The following is a 22,742-nucleotide window of genomic DNA, read 5'->3' as shown; positions in this document are numbered from 1 at the left end:
CAAATGTGTGAGCTGTATCATCTCAGTCATTGTCCAACCTCAGAAACGAGCCATTTCTAGAAATCACATGACTACCAGAATCTTACTACTGCTATTAAAAAGAGTAAGTCTAAATATCTAAACAGATCAGGCCAGGGCAAAAACATTACTTTTTCTTTCCCAGTGCTTTTTCTTCCAGTTTTCTAAACTCAGTGCCCCTCAATGGTTTGTGTTCTTCTTGGACTTAGAGGCTACCTTTACTGTTCTGAGGAAGAACAATATCAAGAAGGATAACTATCCAGAGTCACCTTTGCTAGTCAGAAGCAAATCACATAACTTCAGCAGTTTCTCAGGCCAAAAATGAGGAGTTGAATTAAAGACCTCCACAGTCTCTTCGAGCTTGAGGACTCTGTGATTTTCCTCTACTTAGCTACTTCCCTCTTTACTATAACCCTCATAAACTCCTTGAGTTTTATAGCTCATGTCTACAGAAGATTCCTTTGTTGATCCAGTTCTAGTGGATCTTCGTTAATATAGCGCTGGCCTATTTAGAAATTTTAACGAAAACAATAAATTTACAGTTAGGCTTATGGAGATGTTTGCTTATGTCCCCCTCTAGCTTCTGCGTGATACTCCTGTTCTCTACCGTTCTGCATCTCATTCCCATTTCCCAACTACATCCTAGAGAAGTTGTTGTTATCCCCTATTTCCTGTATTGCTCTTTCAGCTCAACATTATATTAAAAAACAAAGCCCTCCCTTTCATCCCCCAATCCAACCAACCCTTACAGCTACTGCTCTATCTAATCTTTTTTAAAACTCCTCAAAAAGACTTTTGGAAGATGAAAAAAAAAGTAAAACTGCATTTGCTCCCAGAAGGTATGAACTAGGCTGTATACTTAGGATTCTCCTTTTCTCAGACGCTTTATCAAATAAATGCTGTTTTCATCTCACATCTTACGTAACATAGAACCAAAAGGAGGGCTTGATGTTCTCCATTACTTCTTCCCAACTCCACCCCTGTTAAAGCAAGCCCTGCTGGTTGAGCCTCCGCCCTTCCTCTTTAACACTATCTACTTCCTCTATACTCACAGGCTTTCTCTTATCTACTTTTTATATCAATCTCTCTGGTGTCAGAGAGATTAAATAATCTGTCCAAGATCACACAGCTAACAAATGGAAGAGCTCAGATTCAATCCAAATCTACCTCTTAATGTGCTAGACTTGATACAACGTAAAATACTTGGGGGATACAGAAGTATGGGAACCTAAAAACTCTTTATTAAAGGTTACTTTGAGAATAACTATCTAAGCTAAACTGATGAAAGTATTTTATAAACTGGCTACAAATTACACAGTAATATTTAATTAATCTGTATTTAGTACTTTATCATTAAAAAAAGAGGCTACAAGCCACTGGGGAAAGATATCTACTCGCTTTAAGCCATCTACTTTATAGCATAACATCTAAAGTAAAGAAATCCTTCCAGGCCAAATTAGTGAGTCATTCTTGAAACAGCATTCTCTGTGAGAAGAAATGAAGATGCAAATTAAAGAAGCGGCTCCCTATATTTGGGTTTCTGTCCAGAATAATGACCCACACCTCAAATCTCCCTAAACAAAACAATTAAGAAATAAATCATCTTTTTACCTAACCAATCCCAATACCACTAGATAATGAGAAATAGCACCACTTTAAAATAAACACACAGATAGTACACATTTCCCTATGCCCCTGGGAACAAAATTATTAGTTTAAAACTTAAGTTTTAGAACATTTTTCAAAATGCTGAGTTATATATTGAATAATAGTAATATTATATCATAAAATACTGTTTCTACCTAAAATGTAATATTTCAAAAGATTTTCTGAATTCCTAAATGTTATTTTTATGTTGTTTTGTGACCAAAACATAGTTCCTAGAAATAAATGCATCTCTTATTTCACAATAAAAAAGAGGAATAATGATTCAATTTATAGAAGTTTTATTCTCCCCTATCCACTCCTTCTCAAAAAAAGAGATCAGCTGCATACACTAAACAGCACTGCAGGTTTCTAAAATAATTCACATAAATCCTAAAATACCTATTTTACTCTCAGAAGCCAATAGAAGTAAACAGTCTCAGTTATATTAGGATGAATACACAATAAAAAGAAACAACTATACTCATTTTTTGGAAAGAAAATTATGTACAGGAAAAAATATATCTTTTAGAAAAGTATATCACGCTTTCTACCTTTGAAGTAACAGATGTGTGGTGATGTAAATCAGTATTCCATAAACAGGTAGTAATTTAAGTGCTCTGAGTTCATTATACCAAAAAGGATTTATTCTGGAACAATGAGTTAAAGAACAAACTACTACTAAAGCTATAATTACAGTTAAGCATTGAAAATAATCAACGAGATGACTCAAGCTTAAAAATACCTAAACAATAGTTATCATAAATAGCTTTTCTTTGCGAATTATATTTTCTGACTACTTGCTTGCTTGCTTGAATATTTTCTTGAAGAAGCCATAGTTTCTGTACCACACAATAACTCATAATAAAAGGTTCTTTGAAAACAAAACTTTTTATTTAGAGTTTGCCCTTAAATAAGAATGTTTTTGGATTCTCTGAGTCCTTATCAGATATAGAAATCTAGAAGACAAGTCATTATTACATTTCCCTAAAACTAAGGTTTTCAAAGATTGAATTCTAAGTACAAGGGAAACCTGAGGTACTTCCCATTCAGAAATGCCTGCTTTTCTGCATTTCCCAAGTTTCCTGGTTCCCCTAGGCCAGTGGTTCACAACTCTGCCTATAATAAGAATCACATGGAGATTTTCTAACATATCGTTTTTGAACCCCACAACCAGAGATCTGATTTAATAGGTTTTGAATGGGGTCTAGGCATCAGTATTTTAAAGCTCCCCAAGTAATTCTAATGTACAAGTTCTGCTGTAATGAAAATTTGTGTCCCTAATAATCACTGGGTTATGCAAAATCAGACAATAAAAATCACAGAACTTATGGAAAAAATGGTGTTACAAGCAAAACACTCACAAAATTCATCAGGGACACATTTTAAAAAAAAGACAGGAACCTAATAAAAAATCTTTGCACAGATTCACATGTATTAAATGGTGATGAAATACATTAGTACAATAAACATGGCACTTTACCTTAAAAAAAATGAAAGTTTGCTTATCAAAGTAGGTGTCAGAAGAGTTGCAACTTGTGAGTTATTCTAAAGAGGTAGACAGAGCTACCTGAATTTGGACAGAAACTTGCAATATAACATGTGGATAAGTGTGGCTCATAACACAAGGAATAAACAGTGGTAGCCAGTAAACAATAGAAGTGTGTGCCTGCGTGAGATTTATGTATTCCTAAGCAGCTGAGTTCAGCTGGGTAGTTTCCGGCATTCACCTAGCATTTCTTCCACATTTGTGCATAAACAAATATAAAATCACATTACATTCAAATTGCTCCCTAATATATCAATTGCATTGAACAAATTCATGTTTTTAAATAATGTGTTACAGCAGACATGACTCTACAGTCAGGCTTAAGAATTACTTCCTTAAATATACACATATTTTTATATATATATATATACACACACACACACACACACACACACACACACACACACACACATACATATACATATTTACAGGTTCAAGTTACATTATATGTATATATGACACTAAATAATAAGGCTGGTTCATCAAAAAGCATTCTCATTACTTTTAATCCCACATAGTATATGGAACAGCCAATATTTCAATCCACTTCATGTTTAAAAGGTAAGACAATATCTACCTTTAAATAGCCTATTTCAGAATTATTTATATCATTACACTATTTCAGAAGAGAGTTGACTATTCTGACAAGTATAATTTTGTTTTTACTTTTCTTCAGCTTTATTGCAATATTAATAACATATTTATAAGTTTAAGGTATACAACATGATGATTCGATGCATTATATATTGTGAAATGATAACCACAATAAGGTTATTAATTAACACCTTCATCCCCTGGTATAATTACCTTGCTTTTCCCGGGTGATAACATTTAAGATCTACTCTCTAAACAATTTTAAGTGTATATTAATACAGTACTGTTACTTAGTCACCATGCTGTGCATCAGATTTCCAAAAATAACTCATCTCATAACTGGAAGTTTGTACCCTTTGAGCAAAATTTCCCCATTTCTCTCCCCCAATCCCAGCTCCTGGCAACCACTATTCTACTCTTTTTCTGAGTGTGGCTTTTTTAGAGTCCATATATAAATCCACATACAGTATTTGTCTCTCTGTCTGACTTATTTCACTTAGCAAAATGCCCTCAAGGTCCATTCATGTTGTCACAAATTTCAAGATTTTAACATTTTTCTGGCTGAATAATATTCTATTATATATGTACCATATTTTCTTTATCCATTCATCCACTGATGGACACTTAGGTTGTTCCCATATCTTGACTATTGTAAATAACAAACATGGGGTGCATACATCTCTTCAAGATAGTGATTTCATTCCCGTCAGATATTTACCCATAAGTGGAATTACTGGATCATACAGTAGTCTTATTTTTAATTTTTTGAGGAACCTCCATACTGCTTTCCAAAGTATCTGTAACAATTTACATTCCCACAAACAGTTTACTAGGTGACATTAGTAACAGTATGTAAGTTTTATGTATACAATTCTATAATAATACATCATCTGTATATTGCATTGTGTGTTCACCACCCAAAAACCTGTGTCCCGTCACAATATATTTGGTCCCCTTTACCTTTTTCATCTTCCCCAACCCCTCTTCCTCTTTAATAACCATCATGCTATTGTCTGAGTTTGTTCACTTTGCTGTTTTCTGTTTTATATCCCACATATGAGTGAAATCATGTGCTTCTTGTCCTTTTCCATCTGATTTATTTCACTTAGCATGATATTTTCAAGATCTAACCATGTTGTTGTGATAGTATTTCATGTTTTCTTATGACTGGGTAGTATTCCGTTGTATATATGTACTACATCTTCTTTACTCAATCACCCACTGAAGGACACTTAGGTTGTTTCCTATATTCTTTTAGCATTATTCATAAAGATATATATATATCTTTCTATATCTATATCTATATCTATATCTATCTTTATGAATAAATGTTTTCAAATTTTTCAGATAGATACCCAGAAGGAGGATTGTTGGGATTGTCTGTTTTTCTTTTTGTTATTGAGTGTTTGAGTTCCTTAGATTTTGGATGTTAACCCTTACCAGATAGATGGTTTGCAAATATTTTCTCCCATTCCATAGGCTGCCTTTCCACTTTGCTGATTTGTTTCTTTTGCAGTAAGGATGTGTAGAAGGCTTTCGTTTTTTGTTTTTGTTGCTTATTTTTGTTTTTGCTGCTTGTGCTTTTCATGTCATACCTAAATTATTGCTGCCAAGACAAATGTCAAGGAATGTTTTCCCTAAGTTTCCTCCTATTAGTTTTACAGTTTGAAGGCTAATATTTAAGTTTTTAATCCATTTCAAGTTGACTTTTTAAAATTAATTTATTTTCATTAGTTTCAAGTATACAGTACATTGATTGGACATCTATATAGTTCATAAAACAGTACCCCCAATTGCTCCCTCCCTCCCCTGGCCCTCCATCTAGCCAACATATTAATACTAACTGCATTCCCTCTGCCGTGCTGCCCATTCCTGTTTGTGAGTGGTGTATCATAGGGGTCAATTTCATTCTTTTTTTTCTTTCCCTACAGCGTCAAAGCACATTATTTTTTTTATATTCTTTTATGTATTATGGTGACATTGGTTAATGAAATCCAATAAGTTTCAAGTGTACAACAGTAAGTTATATATCGCATTGTGTGTTCACCACCTATAGTTAGATTTCTTTCTGTCACCACACCCATTTTACTCCATCTACCTCCCTACCACTATACTCTGGTAACCAGTAGTCTACTGTCCATGTTCATGAGTTTCTGTTTGTTTGTCATGTTTCTTTGTTGCTTTTAGATTTATATCCCACATATAAGTGATATTATGTGGGTTTCAACTTTTTCTGTTGGGCATATTTTGCTTAACATAATTATCTCAAGATCCATCCAAGTTTTCGCAAATGGCAGTATTTCATCTTTTTTATAGGTGAGTGTATTCCATTATTTATCTAATCATCTATTATAGGACAATACAGTTGCTTCCATGTCCTGGCCACCATGGATAATGCTGCTATGAGCATTTCTGTGTATATATCTTTTTGGATCTATGTTTTCAAGTCTCTGAGGTAAATACTCAGTAGAGAGATTGTTGGATCATATGGTAGATCAATTCTATAATTTAATATTCTTAGGAACTTTATTAATAATAGCCAATATATGGACAATATCAATGTCCGTCAAGAGGTTCAAGAGGAAATAGTCAAACTGTGGTGTATCCATACCACAGAATTTTACTCAGCAATGAAAAGGAAAAGGAATAACCTATTGATACATGCAACAATTTAGATGGATTTCATGGGAATTATGCTGAATGAATAAAGCCCATCTCCAAAGGTTATATATTGTATGCTTTCATTTATGCATCACTTTCAAATGATAAGATTAAAGTGGTCGAAAATAAATCAGTGTTTTGGAGATGGTGAAAAAAAGAGAGAGAAAGGTGGTTATGATTATAAAAGGTAGCATGGGACTGTTCTTGTAACTTTAATGCTCTATATCTTTTTTTTTAATTAAGTTTATTTTTCAAAATATTAAAAATTGTAAAATTTATGAGAGGTATTTCAAATATAAAAAATCCACACAGTAGTATGGCAAATGCCTATGTACTACACAGATTTTTTTTATTAATTTATTTTTAATGTTGTCATTGGTTAACGAAATTCAGTGTTTCAGCTGTACACTTTAACAGTTAAGGTATGTATGTATGTATGTATGTATATATATATATATATATATATATATATACATATATATATATATATATATATATTTTTTTTTTTTTTTTACATAGTGTTCACCTCCCATAGTTAGATTTCTTTCTGTCACCACATATTTGACCCCCTTTACCCCGTCTACCTCCCACCTCCCTCTGGAAACCACTAGTCTATAGTCTATGCCCATGAGTCTCTGTTTGTCTGTCCTGCTCATTTGTTGCTTTTAGGTTTATAGCATGCATATAAGTGATATCATGTGATTTTCAACTTTTTCTGTCTGCCTTATTTCACTTAGCATGATTATCTCGAGGTCCATCCATGTTGTCACAAATGGCAGTATTTCATCTCTTCTTATGGCTGAGTAATATTCCATTGTATATATGTACCACAGCTTCTTTAACCAATCATCTATTGTAGGTCACTTTGGTTGCTTCCATGTCCTGGCCACTGTGAATAATGCTGCTATGAACATCAGTGTGCAAATATCATTTCGGATATGGGTTTTCAAGTCTTTGAGGTAAAATACCCAGTAGAGGGATTTCTGGATCATATGGTAGATCAATTTGTAGTTTTTTCAGGAACTTCCATAATGAGTTCCACAGCGGCTGTAACAATTTGCAGTCCCATTGCAGTGTATGAGGGTTCCTTTTTCTTAATTTCCTCTCCAACACTTGGTTTTACTTATCCTATCGATAATAGCCATTCTAACAGGTTTGAGATGGTATTGCATTTTGAATTTTACTAATAGCTAGCAATGTTGAGCATCTTTTCATATATTTGTTGGCCATCTGTGTGTCCACTAGGGAGAAGTGTCTGCTCAGGTCCTCTGCCCATTTTTTAATTGGATTGTTTCTTTTTTTGGTTGTTATTGAGTTGTATGAGTTCTTACTATATTTGGGATATTAGGTCCTTATCGGAGACATTGTTTGCAAATACATTTTCCCATTCAGATGATTGTCTCTTTGCCTTGTTGACAGTTCCTTTTGCTGTGCAGAAGCTTTTTAGTTTGATGTATTCCCATTCATTTATTTTTGCTTTTACTTACCTTGACTTTGAGGTCAAATTCATAAAATCTTCTCTAAGACTGAGGTCCATGAGTTTAGTTCCTATGTTTTCTTCTACGCTATTTATTATTTCAGGTCTTATATTCAGGTCCCTCTTCCATTTTGAGTTAACTTTGGTGTGTGGTGATAGACAACAGTCTAGTTTCATTCTTTTGCAGATGGCTTTCCAGTTTCCCAGCATCACTTATTGAAGAGGAGTTCCTTTTTCCATTGTATATTTTGACTTCTTTGTTGAAAATTATTTGCCAGTATAAACATGAGTTTACTTTTGGACTCTCAATTCTGTTCCACTGGTCTTTGTGTCTGTTTTTCTGCCAATACCATGTCATTTTGATTACTGCCGCTCTGTAGTATAATTTAAAGTTGGGCAGAGTGATGCCTCCAGCCTCGTACTTTTTCTCAGGATGGCTTTGGCAATTCGGGGTCTTTTGTGCTTCCATACAAATCTGATTTTTTGTTTTATTTCTTTAAAAAGTGTCGATGGGATTTTGATGGGGGTTGCATTAAATCTATATAATGTTTTAGATAATAACATCATTTTAACTATGTTGATTCTTCCAATTCAAGAACACGGAATATCGTTCCATTTCTTTGTATCTTCTTCAATTTCTTTTAATAGGGTCTTATAGATTTCATTATATAGGTCCTTCGCATGTTTCATTAGGTTTATTCCTAGGTATTTTCTTCTTTTGTTGCAATTGCAAAGGAACTGGTTTTTCCACTTCTTTTTCTGACACTTCATTATTAGAGTATAAGAATGCATGGATTTTGGGAAACTGATTTTGTATCCAGAAACTTTATTGTATTTGCTTATTGTTTCTAGTAATGTTCTTGTGGAGTCTTTAGGGTTTTCTACATAGAGAATCATGTCACCCACAATAGTGACAGTTTGACTTCTTAATTTCCTATGTGGATGCCTTTTCTTTCTTTCTCTTGCATGATTGCACTCGCTAGGACCCCCAATGTTATATTGAATAACAGTGGTGATAGTGGACAGCCTTGTCATGTTCCTAATCTTAAAGGAAAGGTTTTTAGTTTCCCAATGTTAAGTATAATATTGGCTGAGGGTTTATTGTGTTAAGGTAACTTTCCTTCTACACCTATTTTATTAAGTATTTTGATCATAAATGGATACTATATCTTGTCAAAGGTTTTTTCTGCATCCATTGATGTGATCACATGATTCTTATTCTTTATTTTGTTTATGTGGTATATCACATTAATTGATTTCTATATGTTAAACCATTCCTGTGCCCCTGGGATGAAGCCTATTTGATCTGGTGTATAATCTTTTTAATATGTTGCTGTATTCGGTTTGCTAGTATCTTATTTAGGATTTTTGCGTCCACGTTCAAAAGAGATATCGGTCTGCAGTTTTCTTCTTTTGTTTTATCTTTACCAGATTTTGGTAACAGGGTAATACTGGCCTCATAAAATGAGTTAGGAAGTATTGCCTCCTCTTCAATTTTTTGGAAGAGTTTGAGAAAAATAAGTATTATACCTTTCTTTAAATGTTTGGTAGAGTTCATTGGTGATGCCTTCTGGTCCTGGACTTTTACTTTTTGGTAGGTTTTTGATGATTGTTTCAATTTCCATACTGCTGATCGGTCTATATAGATTTTCTGGTTCTTCTTGATTCAGTCTAGGAAGGTTGTATATTTTTAAGTACTAATCCATTTCTTCTAGGTTATTAAACTTGGTGTTATATACTTTTTCATAGTATTCCTTTATGGTCCTTTGTCATTATTTCTCCTCTTTCATCCCTGATTTTATTTGTGTCCTGTCTTTTTTTTCTTTAGTGAATCTAGCCAGGAGTTTATTGATTTTTTTAAACTTCTCAAAGAATCAACTCTTTGCTGCATTTACTTTTTCTTTCTTTCTTTCTTTTTTTTTTTTTTTGTGCTCAATTGCATTTATTTCTGCTCTAATTTTGATGATTTCTTTCCTTCTGCTGACTTTAGGCCTTATTTGTTCTTCCTTTTCTAGTCTTTTAAGATGAAGTGTTGTTTATTTGGGCTCGTTCTTGTTTTTGGAGATAGGCCTGTAATGATATGAACTTTCCTTTTATGACCGCTTTTGCTGTGTCCAAAAGTTTTGATATGTTGTACTATCATTGTCATTCATTTCTATGTATCTCTTGATCTCTCTTATTTCCTTTCTGACCCAGTCATTCTTCAGTAGCATGTCGTTTAATTTCCATGTATTTGTGGTTCTTCCTGATTACTTTTTATAGTTGATCTCCAGCTTCAAAGAATTATGATCAGAATATAGTTGGTATGATCTTAATCCTCATATTTGTTGAGGCTATCTCTGTGTCTCAGTATGTGGTTAATCCTTGAGAATGTTCCACGTGCACTAGAGAAGAACATGTAAGCAGCTGTTTTGGGATGGAAGGCTCTGTAAATGTCAATTACATCCAGTTGATCCAATGTGTCATTTAAGAACATTATTTCCTTATTGATTTGAATGATCTGTCCATATCTGACAGTGGGGTATCTAGGTGCCCTTCTATGATAGTGTTTTAGTCTGTTTCTCCCTTTAGTTCTGTTAGTAATTGCTTTATGTATTTCAGGGCTCCTTGACTGGGAGCATAGATATTAATAAGTATTATATCTTCTTGGTGCATGATTCCCTTTATCATTATGAAGTGTCCCTCAGTATCTTTCTTTACCCTTTTTATTTTGAAGTCTATTTCATCCGATATCAGTATGACTACTCTCGCTTTTCTCTGAATGCCATTTGCTTGAAATGTCATTTTCCACCCTTTCATTTTGAGTCTATATTTATCTTTGGAACTGAGATGTGTCTCCTGGAGGCAGCATATGGTTGGGTTTTGTTTTTTGGTCCAGTCTGCAACTTTGTTCCTTTTTATTGGTGAGTTCAGTCCATTTACATTTAGGGTAAATGTAAATTATTGAAATATGAGGTTTTCCTATAGCCATTTTATCTTTTGCTTTCTGGTAGCTTGGTGTTTCCATTGTTTTCTTGCATTTCTGTTTTTTTAATTTCATTGGGTTTTGTGGATTTCCTCTCTGGTCTTTCTTGCTTTTTGTTATATACTTCAGTTCTGGATCTTTGGTATGTGGTTACCATTATGAGTATGTAAAGAATTATTACATATATATGCAGTAGTCTGTTTCCTTCTGTGTGTGCCTTATCTTCATTCTCCTTTGAGAATGTGAATCTTTGATTCCTCCCCTTTTCTGTTATTGTTGTCCCAAATTGTCCGTATGTATGCAAACATACATTTTTACTTTGCAATAGCAATTCTCTTTATTGTTTAAGCTTATAATACCCGGTTCTTAGTAAGAGTCACACTCCTCTTCTTCTATCTGCCTGCCAGTCACCTTACTCATAGCTATGTATTTTTTTGTCATTTTATTTCAAGTGGGCTGACCTCTTTCAGTATTTCTTGTAATGGAGGCCTCACAGTGGACAATTCCCTCAACTTTTATATGCCTGCAAAAGTCTTTATTTCTCCTTCATATCTAAAGGAGAGTTTTGCTGGATATATTATTCTTGCCTGATAATTCCCTTCATTTAATAATTTGAATATTTGGTTCCACTTTCTTGCTTGTAAGGTTTGTGCTGAGAAGTCCAAAGACAGTCTAATGGGTTTTCCTTTATAGGCTACATCTTCCTTTCCCTGGATGCCTTGAGAATTCTTCTTTTCTCATTAATTTTTGATAATTTTAATATAATACGTCTTAGAGAAGACCCTTTTAGGTTGAGATAATTGGGTGTTCTGTTAGCTTCTTAAATTCAAAGCTCCAGCTCATTCCTTAGATTTGGGAAATTCTCATCAACTATTCGTTTGAAAATGCTCTCTGATCCCTTCTTTTCTTCTCTTTCTGGGATACCCACTATTCTAATATTGAATTTCCTGATAGTGTCAGCTAGTTCTTATATTTCTCTTTCATTGTTTTTCATTCTTTGTTCTCTTCTTCCTTCTGAATTATTTCTAGACTTCTGTCTTCGACATCACTGATCCTTTCTCCACTTAGTCAACTATATTTCCTAAGCTTGTTATTTCATTTTTCATCTCTTTTAGTGTGTTCTTCCTCTCCAGAAGTTCTATTTTGTTCTTTTTTAGGGTTTCAATCTCCTGCTAAAAAACTTATTATGCTGGTCATTTTTTCCCTCAACTCCTGGAATTGTTGAACTGAATTATTTGGATCTCACTGAGTTTTTTCAGAAGTATAAGCCTGAATTCTGTCATTTAGGCTTTAAATTTATTTTCTGGAGATTTTTCCCTCTTTCTTAACTGCCTTGTCACTTTGGTTGTTCATGGTGTTTGATGGACTATTTCTCTGTCTGGGCATTATAGAAGCATATTATTTTATTTTCTCCCAGTAAGATTTATTATATAGTGGTCTGTCTTTAGCCTGTTGCTAAGGTTTATTTATTATTATTATTATTTTTATTTCCAGTAGGTGGCATCAAAGCCTCTTGGATCCCTTTTTTGAGACTTAATAATGCCTTTTTTTCCTTATAAATATTTAATCATGATCGTTTCCCTCAGTCTCAGTCCCTGTCAGTATTAGCTACAGTTTCAGTAGCATTTTCTCAAGTTCCCCTGGGGCTCTGCAGTATTCAGTCTTACAGGATATGAGGGAGATGCCTTTTGGGTTGGTGGGTGAGGGTTGCTGCTATCTTGGTGTCTCAGTCTCATGCTTCATAACCACAGCTGCTGAGACCCAGCTGTTGCCCCTCTGCAGTTAGTCCGCACACCACTTTCTGCCTTGATCCCTGGGCTCTGCTGCATGGAGCTCACGGATTCCTGAGGCAGGGCTGTTCAGGGACCTGCAGCAACTTCTCCCCTCTCTCCTCTCCTGCAGAGAGCTCCAGCTGGGAGAGGCAGCTTCTTTGTTCTTTCTAATCTACCACCTGACTTCCATGGTTCTGACCTCCAGAAGCTCTTATGTGCAGATTACTCACTCAAATGTATGTGTGTGCAGGCTGGGTGTTATTTGTTGATTTTTAGACGTTCGGCTTATTATTATTTCAGGTTGAGAGATCCAGGGACATCTCTTACTTTGCCACGCTTCTGACGTCTCATGTGCTCAATGCTTCAGCACATGAATATCCAGCTTTCCTAACACCATTTATTGAAGAGACTATTCTTGGCTCTTGTCAAATTTTAGTTGACCACACATGCATGAGTTTATTTCTGTGCCCTCAATTCTGTTCCACTGGTCTCTGTGTCTGTTTTTATGCCAGTACTATACTGTTTTATTACTATCTATAATATAGCTTAAAATCAAGAAGTGTGATACCTCCCATCTTGTTCTCAGGATTGCTTTGGCTATTTAGAGTCATTGTATTTCCATATAAATTTAAGTAGTATTTTTCCTATTTCTGTAAAAAAAAAGTGCCACTGTAATCTTGAATCTGTAGATGGCTTTGGGTAGTATGGACACTTTTTAGATATTAATTCTTCCAATCCATGAGCATGTAATATCTTCCCATTTATTTCTGTCTTCTTCGATTTCCTTCATCAATGTCTTATAATTTTCAATGTACAGATCTTTTCCTCCTTTGTTAAATTTATTCCTAAGTATTTTATTTTTTCTCATGCTATTACGAATGGGATTACTGTCTTTATTTCTTTTTCATATAATTTGTTGTTAGTGTATAGAAACATAACTTATTTTTATATGTTAACTTTGTATTCTGCAACTTTACTGAATTTGTTTATTAGTCCTAACAGTTTTTTGGTGGAGTCTTAGGGTTTTTTCTATATAAGATCAGATCATCTGCAAACAGACAATTTTACACTTCTTCTCCAATTTGGATTCCCTTTATTTCTGATCGGTTAAATTTTAGATGAATAAGAAAACACAAATAACATTCACCTTTAGCATAGAATAAAACAAGTCCTCAAAATAAAATAGCTATTAAACATATGAAAAGATGTTTAATTTCACTCGCAAGTAGAGAAATAAAACTAAAGCTGCCCTAGAGACCATTTCTTATCTACCAGATTGACAAAAATTCAAAAAGTCTGATAAAACACGTTGTGGCCCAGATTAAGCAGAAACTAGCACTCTCATATACTTCTGGGAGACATACAAAACGGTAGAAGATCTATTTAAAAATTTATGCCAGCAATATGTAACAAAACTATATATACATTTACACTGTGACCTAGAAATTCCATTTTCAGGAAAATATCCTGAAGATATTCATAATGATACAAAAACATATCTGTAACAAAGTTATTCATTACAGTATTATATATGATTGCAAAGTACTATGAGACATAAAATTTGATACATAGTAACTTGGTTAAATATCTAAATATTCTCTTTACTAAAAGGAAGCAGAATTCCTAGGGAGAAAGTTTTTTTCAGGACTGGAAAACAGAACATTCAAGCAAGATGTGCCTGGAATATCTTAGTATGCCAAGAAGTAAATAAGTATTCAAAGGCTGATGGGGACATAGTCTAGGTAACTGAAAGCAAATACAGCTTGATAGGCTGCCACCTCTTTCCTCCAAAAGCAATACAAAAAACAAAATGGAAAAAATAAAACCACACAAAAATCATGTCCTCAGGATTAAAGATAGAACGAAACATTTCAAAATAACTTTAAGTAAAAAGGAAAAAGTACCAAAGCACAGAATGTGATTTCTCACACTCATATCCCAGATTAAAGGAATGGAAGAGATAAAACTAAATGAAATGAGTGATTCTGGACTAGATCTTGAATCAGAATGAAAAAAAATGTCAAAAGGGGACAAAAGTTTCATATGGAATATACTTTTTGATAATAGCATGGTAACAATGCTAAATTTCCCAAATTTGGTCATTATATTATAGATATGCACATAGAAAATACATGCTTAAATATTTAAGAATAAAGGGGCATAATACTAATATGTATATATATATATATATATATATATATATATATATATATATCTTGTCTATATATACACACACACATACACACACACATACATACACACACACATACTGAGAGAGAAAGGGAGCCATAGAACAAATATGGCAAGATGTCAACAATTAAGAAATAGAATGAAGGGCACAAGGAAATCTTTGTTCTATTCTTGAAACTCTGCTGTATGTTTTTATTTTTTAAAATACAGACATAAAAATCACTAGCTGCAAGACTTCTGCTTCCAATTAAGATAGAGAAACAGGAACTGCTTTATCCTTGTCTAAAACAACTAAAAACTGAACAAAATATATTTGACACAGAGCATTCAAGCCACTGGATATCATTCAATGAAGGACAGTGAACCCTGAGAGACTACAAATAAATTAACTCAGCCCTAAGATCATCCAAGCTTACTGAATGGAGAAAATGTTCAGGCCACAGCCCAGGGAGAAAGAGCCAAGCAGAACTCATTAATTTCTGTGAGTTAAAGAGACTAAGTTCTGAGCACATAGACATGAAAGTAGTCAGAGCACTGGAGACGAGACAAAGACAGAGTACTAGAGAGGGCTGAGCTACATGAAGAAAAAAGTCAGTCAAACTGCAAATGACCTCTCCTTGATTATTTAGCTAAGTACTGATCAGCTCAAGGGTCTGAGGAAGCTATCCTATTCCAAGGAAATATCCTACCCATAAGGATTATAGAAAACACTGTTTCGAGCTCACATAGAGCCACAAAATCATGCCAGGTCTCATAGCCAGAGTGTAAAATCTCAAACTTTGGAGAGCATCCTTTGAACATCGAGAATGATCTTGCCTCAAAAGAGGAGAAAAATTCTCCTCTTCTGATTACACATACTTCTGGTGCCACCTAACAAATTTAAAGGCAAGAGCCAAAAAGATCAAAATGTCTCCAAAATGTCCTAAAACAAAGCTCAAGAATATTTAAAGAAATACAAAAATATTCAGTATCTAAAAAAGGTAAAATTCACAATACCTGGCATCAAATCAAAGATTACCATACAGAAAAAATACAACACAAAATGAGGAGGAAAATCAAAACTGTCAATCAATACTGACCCAGAAGCAACACAGGTTGATAGACAGGGACAATAAAAGAATTACTATGACTGTATTCCATATGTTCAAAAGACTAAAGAATAAACATATTTAAAAGTAGAGGCATGGAAGATATAAAAACAATTCAAATCGAACTATTACAGATGATTCATTTATTGAAGACTTCTCATTTTTAACATGGAAATGGCTCAACTACCCAGTTCCTGTCTCCTTCTCTCCAGTTTCTCCACCCTAAAGTACAGATGTTGGGTAAAAGAAAGAGCTGGGTTTTGGCAAGTATGAGAAGATAAAGAAAAGGCACACATAGGCATATTTAAATTTAAATATTGGTGAGTCATGAAGTGATGATGCCAGGGGAGAAGGGAGGAGGAAAGATGTGATATTGCTGGAAGAGGAGTGGTCAGGGAAATGGTTACAGTTAATCTCACTGATAGGTTTATCCAAGTGCACCAGAAATGAAAAATCTCTGAGCTGAAAAATGCACTGTATGTAATCAACAACATATTTGACATTGCATAAAAATAGGATTAGTGAAATAGAAGACATAACAAATAAAAACTAACTGCAATGAAACACAGAGAGAAGACAGAAAAATAAATAAAAAGTATCGGTAAACTGTGGGATAACGTCAAACAGCCAAATATATATGTAGTCAGACTCCCCAAAGGGGAGAAGAATAAAAGGGAGGATTAAAATTTTTTTTTGAAAATAATGGCTATTTTTCCAAAGTTAATAAAAACTGTAAACTCACAGATGTAAGGGGACAACGAACCCCTAGCACAAGAAACATGAAGAAAACTACAGAAAGGTACATAACATCGGTTTATAACATATGTAGCATGATCTATTTGCCTTAAGCACAGTTATTGTGGTATACATAGTTGATGATGAAATTATTCCTCTTACCTTGGATACATTGCTGACATAATTCACTTGGATAGTACTTTCCTTATCAACTTGATTACAAAGGTTTTGTAAGGTAGATGCATATTCTTTATCACTTTTTATCCTCAGAGCCATAAATTTCTTCACTGTTTCCAGTAATCGTAATTCCCAGTCTTGCAATTTCAACACAGCTTCATGTGAATTCTTCAGGTCACTCCCAAACCCCATTTTTGTAAGGCACTGTCTTATCCTCTACACTGCACAAGTGAGCCTTCTAGTCAGCACATATCTGTGTGTAAACAGAAGAAAAAAATCTTAAATCAAAAGGAAATTAGTCTTCAAAACAAAGTTATGGGTCATTTTTTAGGGTAAAAAAAAAAACTACTACAACTAACTGCTTTTATCTCAAAGATTAGGAATAAGATGAGCATTCCACTTTTACCACTTCTATTCAACACTGTTTTGGAGGTTCTAGCCAGTACAATGAAATAAATGAAATAATTTCCAATAAAATTGAAAAGGAAGAAGTAAAACAATATTTGCAGGTAGTATGACACGGCATATAAAAATCCTAAGGAAAACAATAAAAAAGTATCAGAACTTAATAGAATAAATAAATCAGTAAGATTATGGGGTAGAAGATCAATATACAAAGATCACTTTTATTTCTATATACTAGAAATGACCAATCCAAAACTGAAATTTAAAAACAATTCTATTACAACACATCAAAAAAAAATATTTAGAAAAAAATTTTTAGAAATAAATGCAAAATTTATATTCTTAAAACTATAAAACTTTTTCTTTATTGAAAGAAATTAAAGAGGACCTAAATAAATAGAAAGATTCACAATATTAGAGCTAAATCTATAAAGCTCTCAGAAGAAAATAGTAAATCTTCATGGTCTTGGCTTAGGTTATAGTTTCTTACCCACAACACCAAAAGCACAAACAACAAAACAAAAAAAACATAAATTGGATTTTATCAAAATTAAAAATTTCTCTATTTCAAAAGCTACCATCAAGAAAGTAAAAAGATAACCCACTAAATGGGGAAAAAATATTTGCAAATCATCATGACAAGGGACTTCTATCTGAAATGTATAAGGAATTCTTACAATTCAATAATAAAAAGACAAACCAATTAAAAATGGGCAAAGGATCTGAATAAAGATTTCTCCAAAAAGATATACAAATGTCCAACACACACATGAAATTATCCTACAGATAATTTCCCCATAAGTGTCTAATGACATTTATAAGACTATTCCTTTCAATAGTGTTTAAAATAACCAAAAAAAAAAAAGGAAAAGGAAAACCAGCAACTACGTATTGAAAGGAACTGATTAAGTAAATTACAATCAAGACTACTGAATTTTATTATAATAATAACTCTAGGGAGTGCCATTCAAATAGTCTATGTGAATTTGTTCAGCATCCAACCTTCATAATCATATACGGTGGATCTGATCATGGTATATTCATTCCATGGAGTATCATTGGCCCTAATAAAAAATAAGAAAACACTCTGTGTATTAATCTGAAGCTCTCATTAAGAACTATAAATTTTAAAAAGTAAGATACAGAATTTGGTATTATGTAAAAAGGAGGAAGAAAAATAGAAATTTATTTTGTTTGTAAGTGCATAAAAGTATTTCTAGAAGAACACATAGCTGGGGCACTGAAGTGGGAGGGAGACTTTTCACTAAATACCCTTTTGTACATCTGAATTTTGTTCTAAGTGAATGTATTGATATTACTCATTCAAAAAATAAGTTAAAGAATTTTTGAAGAGAAAAATAAAAATTTAATTAAAGTTTACTGTCTCAGAAAAGTTTCCTGGAAATAGCAAGATCTGAGCGAGGACTGGAAATAATGACCATGATTTAAATTATAAACAGTCAAAAAGGAAATGAATTTCAGGAAGTAAAAGTAGTATGAGGCAAAAAAAAAAAAAAAAAAAAAAAAAAAAGTGAATATGAGGTAAAGTAAAGAAAGAAATGTCTACAAAATCAAGTTATATGTGACAAGCAGTGGGAAATGGCATACCAGTTTGGCTCCTGCTATTCCACTGGTAAGGAAATTAAGGCTGAATCTCTTTGAGTTACTTGGTTTTGAAGGCAAAATAACAAGGTCATGAATGTGACTTTTTAAATGATTAATTTGCTGGTGTTAGTGACACAAGTATGTTCAGTTTCTAAAATTTCATCAAGCTAGCGTGAGCACCCGTGATTTGTGTACTTTTCTATATGTATGTTATAGTTCAATAAAAAGAGAGACAGATTTTATCTGGAAGCTATGTATATAATATCTTGAAGAAAAAAATGAAACATAAGAAGGCAAATGAATAAATTATTATAGCAATATAGCCTGAGAAATGAGGATCTATAATTGGCAATGTCAATGAGAATTAAGATGAAAGAGTTTTGACCTGGTGAATGGATCTAGGGAACAAAAGAGAGACGGTCCAATGGCAATTTTAAGGCTTTAATGAGAAATGATGACAATATCAACAGATATGGAAGAATGAGACTATGGAGCTACTTTAAAGAAAATACATTCGCTTCAGCAGGAAATAAATTATTAAGGTTAAAGATCCAAATTTGAGAGAATCAGTTGTTTAAATGTTATAGATGAAACCAACAGACTGAATGTCAACAGAAAAACAAAGTCAAGGGCAAAACCCATGAGAGTCTGTCAACTGTAGAATGGGAGGAAGAAACACCAAATAAAGGATAGAGATTAAGTAAGCAAAAGAATAAGAAAGGTTTGGCAGAGTTACAGATGCCAATATAAAAAGGAAGATATTAGTTATGTCAAATATCAGAGGGAGATGTGAAAACTGCAAAAAAGTCATTATTCAATTTGTGAGTAAAGTTGGTATAGTGAAACAGTACCTCAGAAGTTCCTACCAATAACTAGTGAAAAGAACAAAAAACTATTTTGTAAAAAAAAAAAATTTTAAACATACCATTAGCAAATAAAGGAGTACAACTATATGCCACAAGTTTTACATCATGGTATCAAAGGAAAAAAAGAGAAAATTCTAGTGTTCTAGGCAGCATGGCAATGTATACAAACTACCCCAACTTCCAAGAGAAGGAAAAGGAATTAACAAAATCCTGAGACTTCATATTAAATACACCGATATGAAAATAAGCAGGCAGAGAATGAATAGGCCAACTCAGGGAAAGTCAAGAAAATATCTGGGAAGCCTCTCTGTATGAACTGGTGTATAAAATTAAACCCAGGAGTACAAATGTTTAACCAGCAGTCCCCAACCTTTCTGGCACCAGAGTGCATTGCTCCTATGAGAATCTAATGCCTGATGATGATCTGAGGTGGAGCTGAGGTGGCAATGCTAGCACTGGGGAGTGGCTGCAAATACAAAAGAAGCTTTGCTGATTTGCCCGCTGCTCACCTGCTGCTGTGTGGCCCGATTCCTAATAGGCCACAAACTGGTAACTGGTCCATGGCTCGGGGTTGGGGACCTCTGGTTTAATCAATTTCCCATTTAGAAAACAAAAGTGCAGCTCCCCGCCAGCATTGATTTAATTTTACAGAAACATGCTTTTTAAACGCTGAATCAAATCTGACTGCTTTTCAGTGTGAAAATAAAATATAAAAACTGTTCTTAGAGTTACTTCTAAACAGAACTTGTCTCTAATCCTAATGTAGCAGAAATGAATACATAAATTGGATTCATCAAATGAATCTTCAGCCAACAACTGTTCGAGAATGATGTCAATTAACATTATATGTAGGAATGCTATGTTTTCTAGGATTTCACATTTTCAGCAATTGAGAATTACTATTTTTTGCAAATAGGATTACCAATACTAAAAACAGAATGCTATAACTAGTTTGATATCATTTGTTTCCATAGACTATCAATATACTAAAGTGATGCAAAAACAATAAGAAAAGCTAGATTTCATGGCAAACTTTGGGGGTAAGGTTAGGGCTGTAATCTGCGAGTTATCTCGGGATAAGTGCTGCAGCCACAAGTACGAGTATTCTCAGGGCAAACGGGAAATGGGTTAATGGAATTTCATGAGAGAGTAAATCTCAGGGCCCCCAACAAGGCCAGAGTCAGCCCCAGCCAGTATTGCCCCGCCCCTTTACCTCCATGCTCACATGACAAAAATAAATAAAATAAAACCCAGCTTCTGGTCCAGACAAGATGCCACAGACCATTTTCCCCAGCTCCACTCCACAAAACACAACTATAAACACTGGAAATAGTGCAAGAGACAACCAAGGAAGAACTCTGAAAGATGAAAAGAAGGCAAACTCTTGGCCCTAAGAATGGAAGAACAGCACAGAAGAAGTGTCTTGTGTTCCCCCGCAGCAGGTCACCCAGACTCGACTTTTCCCAACCTCCAGTTTAATACCAAAAGGCAGCCCATGTTGGCTAGCTTCCCCCAGTATCTAACAGGAGTCCTGACAACATTAGGCAAGCCAGATACCCACCATCAAGCAAGGGAGACTGATTGTCAGCCTCACCAAAATTAAATAGCCAGAAGCGCTCTCCTTTCATGCTAGTCCTGAATATCCCCTTTTTTCTCAAAAGAAATCAAATCAGGCAGGAAGAACCAACAAGAGAGACTCAGTAATAGCAAGCACTCAGGTCAGGAAGCTTCTCTGTCCTCAGAGGTCCAAGTATCTCCTTCCCCACCGAGAGAAACCACAGCAGGTACTCAGAAATGGGAAGAGTGACCCAGCTTTAGCAAAAGAACCAGTCCAGGAAGCTCCTTATTCTCTATGGGTCCAAGTCTCTCCTCTCCTGCCCCGAGACATCAGGGCAGCTAGGGGACATGGTAAGAAAATCCTATGTCATTCATTCCCTACCAAGAGATCTAATAGTCAGTCCAGCCTAAGAAAAATATATACTACTCCCTCAAGCGGCACCAGCAGGAACCAGTGGAAGCCCTAGTGGTACCAGATAAGCAAAGTGAACCAAAATAACAATATAAAGATTCTGAAAATTAAACTGTCATTGGAATCACAGCCCACAAAAATAGGCCAAGACCTGCATGCTAAATCAAGAAAGAACACCTCTGAAAATAAAAGACTGAAATAGGCTCCTGTGCCTCCTAACATAATAAATAAAATATCTAAGATTCAACTGAAAATCACCTGTCATACCAAGAACCAAGAAAAATCACAACTTGAATTAGAAAAGACAATCAACTAATGTCAATACTAAAATAATCAGATGTTGTAATTATCTGAAAAGGATTTTAAATCAGCCATCATAAAAAATCCTTCATTAATCGATTACGAATTCTCTTAAAACAAATGTAAAAAACGGAAAATCTAAGCAAAGAATAGAAGCTATAAAAATAAAAAGATGGAAATTACAGAACTAAAAAATGCAATAACAGGAATTAAAAACTCACTAGATTGGCTCAATAGTAGAGTGGAGATGAGGGAGGATACCATCAGGGAACATAAAGACAGAACAAAGAATTGACCAATCAAACAGAGAGAAAACAGACTGGGGGGCGGGGGAGGGAGGGGCAGGGGTGGAGAACATAGCCTGGGGGACCTATGAACAATAACAAAAGATCCAACATTTGTATCATCTGAGTTCCAGAGAAAAGAAATAGAGTGGGGCTGAAATAGTGAGTATTCTATTATATAGAATACTATATAGCTACAGAAATCAAGACAGTGCTGTACTGGTAGAGGATAAACAATAGATAATGTACCAGAATAGAGAACTCAGAAAGATAGAAATATGCTCAACTGCTTTTTGACAAACGTCCAAAAACAATTCAATGAAGGAAAAATAGCCTTTTAAACAAATGGTACTGGAACAATTGGAGAGCTAATCCCCACTGCCCAAAAAAAAAAAAAAAAAAACCCTGATCAAATACCTTCCACAAAAATTAACTCAAGGGGA

General features: G+C 34.2%; 1 protein-coding gene across 3 annotated transcripts in view; it reads right to left on the bottom strand.

The window, feature by feature from the left end:
- LOC120590800 (tyrosine-protein kinase Fer-like) overlaps positions 1-22,742 on the bottom strand; it is a 55,721-nt gene that overhangs the window by 7,726 nt on the left and 25,253 nt on the right. For all 3 annotated transcript variants that reach the window (XM_039848415.1, XM_039848414.1, XM_039848416.1), the window contains one exon: positions 16,856-17,123. In XM_039848415.1, the coding sequence (XP_039704349.1) occupies positions 16,856-17,062 (207 nt within the window). In that variant the 5' untranslated portion in view covers positions 17,063-17,123. The remainder of the gene's footprint in view (positions 1-16,855; positions 17,124-22,742) is intronic.

Source organism: Pteropus medius, unplaced genomic scaffold, assembly GCF_902729225.1.
Source record: "Pteropus medius unplaced genomic scaffold, Ma_sr-lr_union100, whole genome shotgun sequence".
In the NCBI taxonomy this organism is placed as follows: domain Eukaryota; kingdom Metazoa; phylum Chordata; class Mammalia; order Chiroptera; family Pteropodidae; genus Pteropus; species Pteropus medius.
The sequence above is the reverse complement of the archived record's forward strand: the minus strand, read 5'-3'. Positions and strand labels throughout refer to the sequence as shown.